General features: G+C 40.0%; 1 protein-coding gene across 18 annotated transcripts in view; it reads right to left on the minus strand.

Annotated features, from left to right (window-relative positions):
- Window positions 1-12,580, minus strand: part of CTDSPL (CTD small phosphatase like) — an 86,355-nt gene that overhangs the window by 16,623 nt on the left and 57,152 nt on the right. For 10 of the 18 annotated variants that reach the window (XM_054817804.1, XM_054817805.1, XM_054817803.1 and 7 more), the window contains 3 exons: window positions 9,083-9,136; window positions 5,942-6,043; window positions 919-975 (listed from right to left, as the gene is read on the minus strand). In XM_054817804.1, coding sequence (XP_054673779.1) covers window positions 919-975; window positions 5,942-6,043; window positions 9,083-9,136 — 213 coding nt within the window. The remainder of the gene's footprint in view (window positions 1-918; window positions 976-5,941; window positions 6,044-9,082; window positions 9,137-12,580) is intronic. The other 8 variants (XM_054817807.1, XM_054817808.1, XM_054817806.1 and 5 more) reach the window with 1 other exon arrangement.

The following is a 12,580-nucleotide window of genomic DNA, read 5'->3' on the forward strand; positions in this document are numbered from 1 at the left end:
AGGGAAGATGTGCAACTCAATAACTGCATTATCTTTAACCTACAACAACCAAGAAAAGATGTTTCAATTTGCAAGATTCATATATCAGAAAGGCTCAACTTCACATTAACCAGTAAAACCCATCTCCGGCAAGAACTTTAATGTCTGTCTGAAGAGGAAAATTTATGGCACTGTAATTTATTTCATTTAACATTTTCAGAAATGACTACTGATTAAAGACACCAAGCTAAGATACATGAAGGGGACTGATTTTCAAATTATGGGTGTTTTGCATTTACTGAAAAACATTTCACAGTCTTAAGTGAAGTTCTTACAGAGTAAGACATAAAAATTAGTCTCCTTGCAATTTTCTCCGGACCTTTTATAGATGCTGAAGTGTACAAAAAAGTCCCATCAGAGGAACTTAAATTACTTACAGAAAGAAAAGGGGACAGAACTTAAACACAGATTGCCACAAAAACTGAAGAAATGTCTGTTCTTCCTTAATACTTTTATAAAGCTTTGACCATATGAACTACCAACAGACATTAACGCCAGCTTATGTCCTGTTTGTCTGTGGAGGGAATGAGAAATGCAGTATTCAAGTAGTTTTTTTCTGGGCTTAGCAATGTTTGAAAACCCATCCTTAGATCCTGTTTGAAAATGCTTTAAAATTGACAAAGAGTCAAGTATTGAAATCCTGAGAGAGAGATGCTGGAGAACTGAAAAAAGTTAAAACTGAGACTCAGCAGTTAGAAACTACATACGTGATCAAACAGGGACGCCTGTCTGGATGGTACATTCCAGAGTACACAGCTTTTATATTTTGCAAAAGGACACGTTATTGAATGTAATGCAGCAAATGGAGAAAGATGACGCTCTGGGCCACTGAGGACAGCTCCGCTACTAGAATATCACTAGAGGAACAACAGCGCTTACCTGATGTATGGTTCCATCAATTTCAACAGGAACGATGAAATCAGCATTGCTAATTGGCTAGAAAGAATGACAACGAAATAAATCAACGTTAAAAATAAGATCATTCGAGGGAAAATTTCAGAGGTGCAAAAGAAAAGAGTACTTACTTCTCAGGAAGAAGTTAATAAGCATTATTGATTACACAAATCCACTCTGTGTGTGTGCCCTTTTACACAGACAAGCCAGAAGGCTTATACAGCTGTATTCACCAGATACTGCGTTTCCTCCCTCTTCCCTTATCTGTTTAAGCTTCATACAATCTAATACACTTTACTGCTTGAATAATCCCCATTACCAGGATAAAAATCTATTTGGATAACTCTTTCATCAAGTCTGTGGGGATGACGACAAAAAAATTCAGCTATCTGCCTCACATATTCTGCTTTGGGTCATCAATTAGTAATTAATTAAAAATAAAGACAGTGGTAAAAGTAATATGTAGAGGTTGTATTTGAATCAGGAAGACTTAAGTTGTATAGCTGAATGATTGTCAAGATGTGATACTCAAGAACATGCTACACCAATCAAATTAATCATATAAAAGCATTTTAATTCAAAAGGGAAGAGCAGGCACGCTCTGTCCAAGTCCTCAAATCCATTTTTCTAGCCTGCTGGATACAACCTATTTCTTAAGACTTACAGTGAGAAACTGTTGGTCAAGGAAAATGACTTTGGAAAGCAGAAAAATGACCTTGTAGACAGTTTTAAGAGTACACAATCTACTCTTGGCTTGGCAGTAGTGGTAGCTAAGAATGTTTACTAGTTCAAGTGGGCATCAGACTTGGCAGAATCCTTTGGTACGGCTCATGCATTACGTCCGTGATAAAAAAAAAACATGTAAACATGCCCGGCTGAAGTTTGAAACTCACCCAATGACTTGCAGCTTGGAAATGGCTGAGACACAGAGTTGCCAAATAAAGTTTTGACAGGACTGATTAACAGACAATAATCTTCATGGCTAACAGCCCAAAACGAAGGCTGGGAGTAGCCTGCTGGTAACTGGTATGGCATTACTAAGGTTAGAAAATATCTTCACTCAGCTCTATCGGACTTGCAGAGACTTTCCCACCTGGTTTTCTGGATCAGCCAACAGACTGAATTCAAGTACCACCAAGGAGGTGCCCCTACAGAATCTGCGAGACTAGAAACAGTCTTCAAATCCATTTGGTGGGGGGGTGGGGGGAAAGGGGTGCCAAGAAAGCAGAGAAGCAGCCAAGGTAAAGAGACTGAGAAGTCGATCACAAACTGGTGAGCCTAACCAGGTGCTCTCTGGAAAATAGGAGGAAAAAAGAATCCTGCAGTATTAACCTGATAGCATCACTTTGATCCCATTCCCTGCAAAAACGAGATTCTAATTCCCATGTCAAATGACCTTCCTGCGAGGGGAGCACAATGACTGTAAGAATTTATACAGAGCGTAACACCCTCTCTCTCAGTAGTGAAGTAACAAGGACAATGATTTGATCCGACGTCTGCAAGTGCTGCGTCAGAGGGCAAATGAGGAGCTACGCTGAATCTACTCGTCCTGACCAACCAGTATTGGCAACCAAACCTCCCAAGCAGCCTGTGCTGGAAAACTCCATCCCGTTGATGACCATTGTGCTAGTATGATCTAAAGAATTCCTCAAATACCTGCAGATACAAGCTAGATTTTTTTTTAGTTGACATCAAGCAGTTTCCAAGATCTATCCCCTTTCCTGCTTCTGAAAAAGACAGAGGAGGCTCCCATCTGTTACCTACATGAAGCCCCTGAGACAGAGAAGATACTCTGCAGCGTCTCTATTAGCCACAGAACAGGTACACAAAAATGTTCTGAAGCTTCACCTTAAAAGAAACCCAAATGAACTGTCAGTAAGACTTAGCCACCAAAGGTTTCAAGTGGGTGCCAGCTCCGTGCATATTTCGAAGAGACTTGCACGCACTTGAAGAATTTATATATGCATGACGCCCTTAAGCAAGATAAATATTCTGTAGCAGCAGAAAAAGAATAGGTCACTGCAAGTTGCAAAGGTTTTGAAGCCCACTGATAAAAATATAGCTATTACTGAACTTTAAGAGGAGCAACACCAACCAGGTGTCACAGAAAACTACATCCTGTTTAGAGCACTTAATTTTTGCTAACAAATAAAACTCACTCTTAGACTTTGTAAGACCAACCAAACCGCTCTGAACTACGTATTCAATTCCCCTACTCGTATTTTAGGCACTACGTAGTTTTCTTGTTGGCACAAGCAGTAAGGAACAGAGCGTGGACTGGGGCTCTGTGCTTCATCGGGATGGGCAGACAGAAGAAAAGTCTACAACAGTTTCCTGGATGAAGGCTTCTGGGGCTGCACACGTGAAGCACGTACATGCCTCGAGTGGGAACCGCAGAGAGAGTGTGAAAGAAGACAACGTTCTTCCGTTGAAAATCTTTACTTCAATTAGAACTGTTTCTATTTCATAAAAAGCTTCAGAGTTTTAAATGTTCGAAAAGAGTTTCACAGCCAGTTTTGAATAGAACTGCATTCCAGACTTGCATGTGGTTTAATTCATTTTATACAAAACCACATTTACATCTCCTTGATTTAATAATTTATGATTTTTGCTTCTATTATTGTTTTATGATGGGAACGATAACTATAATGTCTATCTATTCCTTTTTTACTCTTGCCAAAGCACCCCAAACTTTATTCCTTTAATATGCACTTAACATGAAAGACTAGTACCTCCTTAAAGCTTCACAAATATGCAGGGACATAAAAAGACAAGAATTACCCTCCTTCAGATGTTGCTGCTTTCATAAAAGAGCACTTTAAATACTCTGCTTCTCTGATTCTGTTTAAAAAAAAAATATTATCTGCATTTGAAATATGAAGCCTATTTCATAATAGAATTATGAATTCTAAAACATCGTGTGTTTTAAATAAAGCCTTTTGTACTAAAAATCACAAATTTATGTATACTTTTACAGCTTTTAAGTGGGGACCTGCCTGGTAGAGCAGACATGTTTTAGTGAAAAAAAAACCCCACCACAAACCAACCAACCAAGAGAAACGGCAAAAGTGATTTGACTATTCAGGCAGAGCAGTGTTAAACCCCCTGCTTTTCTGGAAATCCATTGTTATTTTTGACGGCCACTATGGCCCTTCATGAAACAAAACCCAAACAGCACCACTGGACAGTGCAGCCACTAAACTACTAAAGCCATTTCCTCCAACACTGGTTTTCTCCCACATACTCCCATCACAGGGCTTCACATTAAGATAACGCCATCACAGCCCTAAGGCTCTCATACTGCAGAAATTCCTACGTTCGCCTAACACTATTTACTTCACAGAAAAAAGGACCACTTTTTTTCCTAACACATTATTCAGTGTTCAAGACTAAGCAGAATAACCTTTCAATTTTTCTTAAATATCTGTTTAACATCATTTAAATACCCATTAAATATCATTTGAATAAATGAGATGATTAAAATGAGCCCACGGAGAAAGGACTCTGCAATAAAAGCAAACCTCAATCCTACAAGAAAAAAATTAAACTATATCAATCATTAAACACGTATTTCTTGAAAATGGTTAAAAAAATTAGTAGTCACCTGAAATCGAATCTCATTTTGTTTCAAAACCCAGAAAAATCACAGTATAAAGTTACCCACAGCATTCAGAAAACAAACTTGTATTTTTACATTTCAGATAACACTAAGCCTAATACGTCATTATTTTTAGGCAAATTTAGACTTTTAAATTCAGCTTTCCCTTCCTATTTTTGACTCTCGTTTAATTAGGAAGCCATGGTCCCTCCCCAATCCAGCTGTGTTTCTAGTCCCCCTGAAAAATTCTCATGTGCAAGTTCAGCCTGGGTATAGAAGACAAGATGTGGCACTGAGGTTAACAGGCTCCTGTACGCCACCACAAATTCTTGTATACCATTAGGCACAATAAAGACAGAGAAGAATCTTAGTTTCAGTTTGAGGCACGGGAATTTTTGTTCTAGTTATCTCCATATAAGGTCATCTTTAAGTCACCAAAGACAGGCTGTTGCTAAATTCTAACCACAATATGAATTATGGTTTGCATATTTAAATTCTGGCAACTAAATGTTGCAGGATTATAATGTTGAGTTTATGCTAGCTGTGAAAAATGGGAGTACAACCAAAACTAGAAGACTATGAAGTTGGTGGTACCTCTATCTAGTAAGGAAACACTATCAATTCCTAAAAAATCTCCGATATAGAAGTATAAAACTAGCAGATGCTTCATTATGTCTGACATTCGCCAATCAGAAATACTACAGTACTCTGAGCCAATTTATTTGTATTTCTGAATTCTCCTGTTCTAACTTTAGCCCTACTTAAACAATAGAAAAATACCACTACTTCCACCACATGCTGAATTCTGAAGGGTTATAAAAGTTGCTTCTCCAAGATGACTGACTGACTGAGCAGCAGCAGCTAAATGTTATTTGCTTTCCTGTTGTGAAAGGTAAATACTTAAAAATACTGTGATGGGGACAGCAGCCGGACAGGGAAAGCAACAGCAACAGAGCACAGCAATCGCTGGGGCCCAAAATCTACCGTTTAAGGGACATCTCCCTAGCCTAAAGCTGTGCTGAATTTCCATTGTCCTAGAGTAACTATGGCATCATTTAAACATCAAAAACGAAGCCGTATTTTCAGAGTAACAAGTTTTGTACCTGTTAGAATACAGGTCTTTGCTGGAATAGCCACCATTTAAAGCTATAAAGCCAAGAACATTCAAGGCCTTGCTGCAATCGGCGTGACTTTCTCAGAACCAAAAAAAAAAAAAAAAAAAAAAAAAAAAGTCTGTGTTACTCCCCTTACAGCTAAATTAGGATGAATACTCACAGGAGTAACAACGAGGACTACCAGGCACGCTGGGGGAGCCTGTAAGACTAGTTATGGTGTTAAGAGGCTTAACAGTTCCTACAACATTCACTGACAGATTCAAGTTGCAAAATAGCGCTTTTTGAATTTACTTACCTTAAATGAACTGTGCACTAAAGTTTCATCTAAATCAATGACCACACACTTCTTCCCGTAGTCTGATGCTGTCAGTTCTGGCAGGAGGTATTTAGCTGGTGGCTAAAAACAAAAAGAAAAGAGGAAGACAACAACAACAAAAAAAAGAGTAAAACCTCTATTGAAAGGGCACTCTTCTGCCAACATTACTATTCTAGTAGTTACTGGGAACTGAAATACATGACTTGAAGTTGAATGTTTTTCTGGGCTCATTGCAAGTACATGTATGGAAACTAATGGCTCATGCAATACCCATACAGACCTTTTTTTTTTTTTTTTTTAATGAGAGACTTGTTTAGAATGATCTCCAAAGCACTGAAAATGGTAAAACACCACCACTAGCTAAAAAAAAAAACAGTAAAAAAATGGGACATTTGATACAGTATCTTTTCCAGTGACCCTCTTCCTAATGCCTCAGTTTTGGATGCTGCTGTTATCCTATTCACAGTCAATGCCATTTCCAGCTGCATCACACCGATGGACATTTACACAAATCATTTCTGTTTGCCATGAAAGATGTTAACGTGGAGAAATCGATCCTGAAGGAAGACAGCATTACTAATTTTATCTTCCGGGACATGTCTCCACTCTCATTTTTCCCACCACTCGTGAGGATGCTGACCAAGAGCTTCCATGGGGATTATGTTCACAATCAAGGCATTAAAATTGCAGTAAAGAAAGCTCTCTTAAACTAGGCTCTTGTACAGTACGCTGCCCTTACTAAAAACCAGTACCAATTATGTGAATTGCATTTTTTCTGAAAGCAATGCAGGCAGTCATGTAGTCTTTCGATTGCTCATTCCCCACTTTAACATCCCAATCTGCAAACAGTTACGTTATTTTAGACTTTGGTACTGGATACTTCCTGAAATACCAGAAATGAGAGAAAACACTTCTATTTGGAGCTGAAACACTGCTGCAGCTCACTTGAAGAGGGGTTTTTTTGGTGAAGGAAAAGGACTAGCTTTATATAAAAGCATCAATAGGGAGAAGCTCAAGACTGAGAGGAAATTAAAGTAATTAACAACTGGATACAGAACTCTACCTTCATTCTTTTGCTATCTTTTTATTGATTCAGACAACGTAGCTTGGGTAAGGATGCATCTATCGTGTTTTTTGTGCTTTTCAATAGCCTTTTGCAGAGGTGCTCGCCACGATCTGCGGCCACCCCTTTGCTGACAGCAGGTGACAAACAGAAGAGTCAGACACCCTCACAACACCTTGCGGCACCGAGTACAGACTCTTCATTAACCAAAGACTGATTTCAGATGTCATCTTAAGTTGACAGATACCGGCCTAGGAAGTTCTTGTTTTAATGAAGTAACTAACAAATGAGATTCTGGACTTAAACCTACTTAATGCCTGTGAAGTATGTGTCCAACACAATAACCTCTCCAGACCAGAATTTATAGGACACCCTTTCTAGGTTATTGACAGCCTCATGCACACATTAATTCCACAACTGCTTGAGCTCTACCTCTGCTTGTTTGCAACTGGGACTAGATCTAAAGAATTTAAGTTTCTCCTATTTCAAAACCTGAAAGGTATTTAGGCACCCCACCTCAATTTTTCATAGTAAGAAGGATGCAGACTTACAACCTAAATAGACTAAACGCTTGTTGAAAGAAAAATCAAACCCATCTAAAGCCAATAATCTCCAGAACCCATGTTCTGATACTGATTTGTCTTTGAAGAAGACAAAAAGATAGGAATGTCCCAAGAAATCTTAAGCGTACTACTATTTTTTTTTACAGAATAGTTCAGTTCTTATGACTGTATTTAGTTCAAATTTTTGACTAAGTTAATCTGTACAAGCAGTTCAAAGCCAGTAATTTCTTCTGCTATGTGAATTCTTTTTCAAACTGAAAATATCTATCTATATATATGGAAAATATATGGAAATAGATCTTCCTTCATATAAAAACGCAGATGAAAAATCTGAACACTGTCATATCACAGATATCTTTGGGTTTTTATCTGGAAACCAGTAGGCCTGTTGTCAAAAAAAGGATGGACATACACCAAGGACTACACAATGCGAGAACCTTCAACTCTGCGAACCCAAATTCCTTGACTGCACGGTGAGAGACAGCCTGTTCCCATCCTCCTCATCCACCTGCAGCTCTGCTTTCTCAAAAGCAGTCCTGGGAGAGGAACAAGCTTACCTGCGGTATCTACACAGAGATGTTGGTTACTGTTACGAGTTTCTCTCCCTTTTCGGTATTGACTTAGATAAAGTTAGGTCAATAATTACGTGTTATCTCCTAACATGATTACACCTCAAGGTTCTTCCTGGGGAAAGTCTCCCACTAGGGCACACCAACCTTCTACAAGCTTTGGCTTCTTGAATTCAATCTCATCCTGTTTTTGAAGACACCTGGTTAACAGTCTGCACATTTGAAGACTAGGAAAAGTAAATTTTCCGTTTCAAAACCTGCATCTCTGTTACTCTCAACTTTGAAAACACATTTGCCACCTGATAATCTAATGGGGACAAGGAAACTATTCTGAAGCCAAAGGCACTACAAGTTGCAAGACTGCTAAACATCTGGTGTAGGGCTTTGGAGCAAGGATGACATTTTTGAGGCTTTAGGAAATTAAAGGATTTGTACATAGGGTATCAGTCCATTTGTTTTGCCATTCAAGCTTTCTGATCTAAAGCAATTTCCATATGCCGACAGGAGCAAAGCTCTTAGGCAGGAACAAGCATTACTCAATATTGTATTTTAATTTCCTCACTAATGGAGACATATCCAAGGAGACTTATAATTACCAGATTTCTGTCATAGTTAATAGCGAATAGCTATGGATCTTTGTAAATTATTTTTTAAACATAGTAGCTTTAAAGATATCTAAGATGATTAAGAGTATTTAATTGTGGCTAGCAGCAATTCATATTTACTATGCAATACTCTCCGAAATACTGCAGACTTCCATAGAACTCAGCAGAAAAATAACATGGTATCTCAGTGCTGTAAGTCATAGCTTGGTCTTCAAATTCCAACAAGACACGAATTGTACACAAGTTAAAGCTTTTAAACTAGTCACTGTTTGGGATTTATGCATTCCAGCCAGGTCTCACGGCTGATCAGCTTAACAGACCTTGTAGTGAAACGACTGCTGCACTGCTTCAGTCCCGTGGAAATAGTATATTCCCTAAGGAAAAAAAAAAAAAAGGGGGGGTGGTGGTGGAAAAAACAGGACTTTTGTTTGAAGCATAAACAGCCGGTCAACACAAATCTTTCAGAAATTTACTGTATATAACAATCATAACCTTTCTTCCCTGTAGGCCCTTATTTCCCACAGAGACAAGTATCAGAATTAATAAACCCTTTCTCTGTGTACTGGAAATGTTGTCTAGCGTAAGTGCAGCACATTAATTTGCTGTTCATGTTCCCTTCACTTCACACTTTTGGTTGCACTCTGCATAGTTAACAGCTTCTCCCAGCAGTTATGCATAGAAATACTCTAATAGAAGATAAATTATTCCCACTTAAAACACAGCTGCCAAAAGACTCTACCTCCTGTTATGAAACAGGCAGTTCACAAAACTTCTTCTAGAAAAAGCTGTAACAAGAAATTGTCTTAAACGTAGGTGAGGAAAAGCGAAAAAACAATATCCCAGTGCTAAGATTTAACTTCTGCAGGGATTCTGAGGACTACTTTTGGTACCATGCCTTAACACTGGGATTTAAAATTGAACAAAATAAATGGACAACTCATTTTAGCAGGTGCATGAGTATGGCTTTGCATTTCCAGCTACCTTTTCATTAAAAAGAATGAAAACAAGTGCTGGAGTTGCTACAGGTCTACTTTGATTTCTCTACCATATTCCTTTCCAAACAAAGCTGAGAAAAATCCATGAAAGCACAGGTGGCCAGAGCTACACTTAATATGTTTTTAAGTTGGGTCTATCACACAGCGTCAGCTGGTACTGTTTTTTCTAATTTTGTGTGTGTTTACGTATTGGGTTTGTGTGGCAAGGTTTTGGCAGTGGAGGGGGCTACAGGGGTGGCTTCTGCAAGGAGCTGCTAGAAGCTTCCCCTATGTCCAACAGAGCCAGTGCCAGCCAGCTCCAAGATGGATCCACTGCTGGCCAAGCCCATCAATGATGGTGGTAGCACCTCTGGGATAATGTATTTAAGAAGGGGAAAAACCACCAGGAGCAATTGCAGCCAGAGAGAGGAGTGAGAAGATGTGAGAGGAACAGCCCTGCAGACACCAAGGTCAGTGCAGAAGGAGGGGGAGGAGGTGCTTCAGGCACCAGAGCAGAGATTCCCCTGCAGCCCATGGAGATGACCACGGTGAGGCAGGCTGTCCCCCTGCAGCCCATGGAGAATGATGGTGGAGCAGATATCCACCTGCAGCCCATGGAGGACCCCACATCGGAGCAGGCGGATGCACCTGAAGCAGGCTGTGATGCCATGGGAAGCCCACACTGGAGCAAGCTCCTGTGAGCAGGACCCGTGGCCTCATGGAGAGAGGAGCCCACTCTGGAGCAGGTTTGCTGGCAGGACTTGTGACCCCGTGGGGTCCTGAAGGTCTGCACCCCATGGGAGAGACCCCATGCTGGAACAGGGGCAGACCGTGAGGAGTCCTCCCCCTGAGGAGGAAGGAGCGGCAGAGACAACGTGTGATGAACTGACCACAACCCCCATTCCCCATCCCCCTGTGCCACTGGCAGGGAGGAGGGAGAGAATTCGGGAGTGAAGTTGAGCCCAGGAAGAAGGGAGGGGTGGGGGGAGGTGTTTTAAGATTTGGTTTTATTTCTCAGTATCCTACTCTGATTTTGACTGCTCATAAATTAAACTTATTTCTCCAAGCTGAGTCTGTTTTGCCCGTGACAGTAACTGCTGAGTGATCTCCCTGTCCTTATCTGGACCCATGAGCCTTTCGTTATATTTTCTCTCCCCTGTGCAGCTGAAGAGGGCAGTGATACAGCGGCTTTGGGGGGCACCTGGCCTCCAGCCAGGGTCAACTGACCAGAGTTTATTTTAGCCCTAAAAATAATCACTTTGCAGTATTAGGAAAAAAATCAATTACACTGCTGTTTAATCTCTGCCTTATCTGGAAACAGTTTCAGACTGCGAGATACAAACAGGATAAAGTTCATCTTTAAAAAAACAAAGTTGCACTGTTTCTATTTCTGAAGAACCTATCTTGAAAAGCTGGAATGTTCCTTGCTTAGCAGTTATGCCTGCTAAGTGAAAATAATAATAACCAAGTGAAAATTCGTATTAATTCAAGTTTTTAAATTAAGCACAATTAACACATGAAAAATCTGATTCAGCAGAAGATACACTTCACTGATATTGCACAGATGTACGTAAAGCAAGGAAGTTTTCAAACAGGTGACCTCAGCAGCTGCCAGATTTTAGGTATGTGTGATAAAGCCCCAGAAAACCTCCTATTTTGACTGGAGGCTTCAACTTGAAAGTTTAACAAGTGGGCAGTGCTCTTTGCAGAGTCACTAAGGAATTCTCTAAACACTTGAAGCGATTACATTTGCAATGAGCCCTATAAAAAGTAAATGTCCAACTTAATTGTGACCAAGCTCACTCAGCGTCTGTTTAGAAGATTTTCCTCCTGGTATGTACAATACATACAGTTCAGTCTACTTCTCATCCGTGACCCCACGAAGCAGAGCATCAAGAATTTCTGCCTTAATGTGTCTTAAACACACGGTTAAGAGTTGTCGCAGGGTGAACCTCTGGGCTTCAGCGCTCAGGACAAACAGCCCTTGTAAGACTGGCAAAAAGAACCGCTTGAATTTTAGGCGTTTTTCAAATATCATGTCGGCTTTGCCTCTTCGTTCCTACCGCCTTCTCCATACGCCGCTTACTCCTGCTTTATTTAGACTATTACGTACTAATGCTCGCTGGCTTCTGTTTGACAGCGAGCAGCACTCTGATCCTGGGATAGTAAATGTCACACAACCACCTGCGGGCGACGGTTGCTTGACAACACTTGCACGTCCTGCTGGAAGAAGGCATCAGATGGCACTGGAGAAGAGGAACAAGTGTCTTTAAAGTCACCTGCTCACTGAGAACTCCACGTCATGACTGCAAAAGTTAATTTTACTGCCTTATTAAAGTGCTGGGAATATAGGTCAGCAAAATTACAGCTGAGCTACCAAAAAAAAAAAAAGAAAAAAAAAGAAAGGAAAAGGAAAAAAAGGAAACCTCTTGAATCATTCATTTTCCTACTGCTACCCAAATCTAACAGAGCACTGCTACTGCTTTAACATCGCAAAGACAGCGTTTTAGCAAAGTATCTTGTTTCATGTTTGTACCTGGCAAAGCTGTACTCATTTGTCCTCTCAAAATTTTGTTCTGTTTGAATTCTTCTTTCATTAATACCTACACTCACTCTTAGGCAAAATTTTATTCCAGGTCAGAGCACAGCCAGAACATGTTTTACATTCAAATAACTGCTAGTAGAGCAACTACAGTCACCAAACAGAATCTGGCAGGTATCTATAAGAAATTTAGAATTCAGTATTTTCATGCATCCAAAGCTCTCTATTCCCAGACTTGCATATATACAAATGACATGCATGTACATGTGTGTATATACATACACACACATGCAAACACATGC

This window comes from Grus americana, chromosome 2 (genome assembly GCF_028858705.1).
Source record: "Grus americana isolate bGruAme1 chromosome 2, bGruAme1.mat, whole genome shotgun sequence".
Classification (NCBI taxonomy): Eukaryota; Metazoa; Chordata; class Aves; order Gruiformes; family Gruidae; genus Grus; species Grus americana.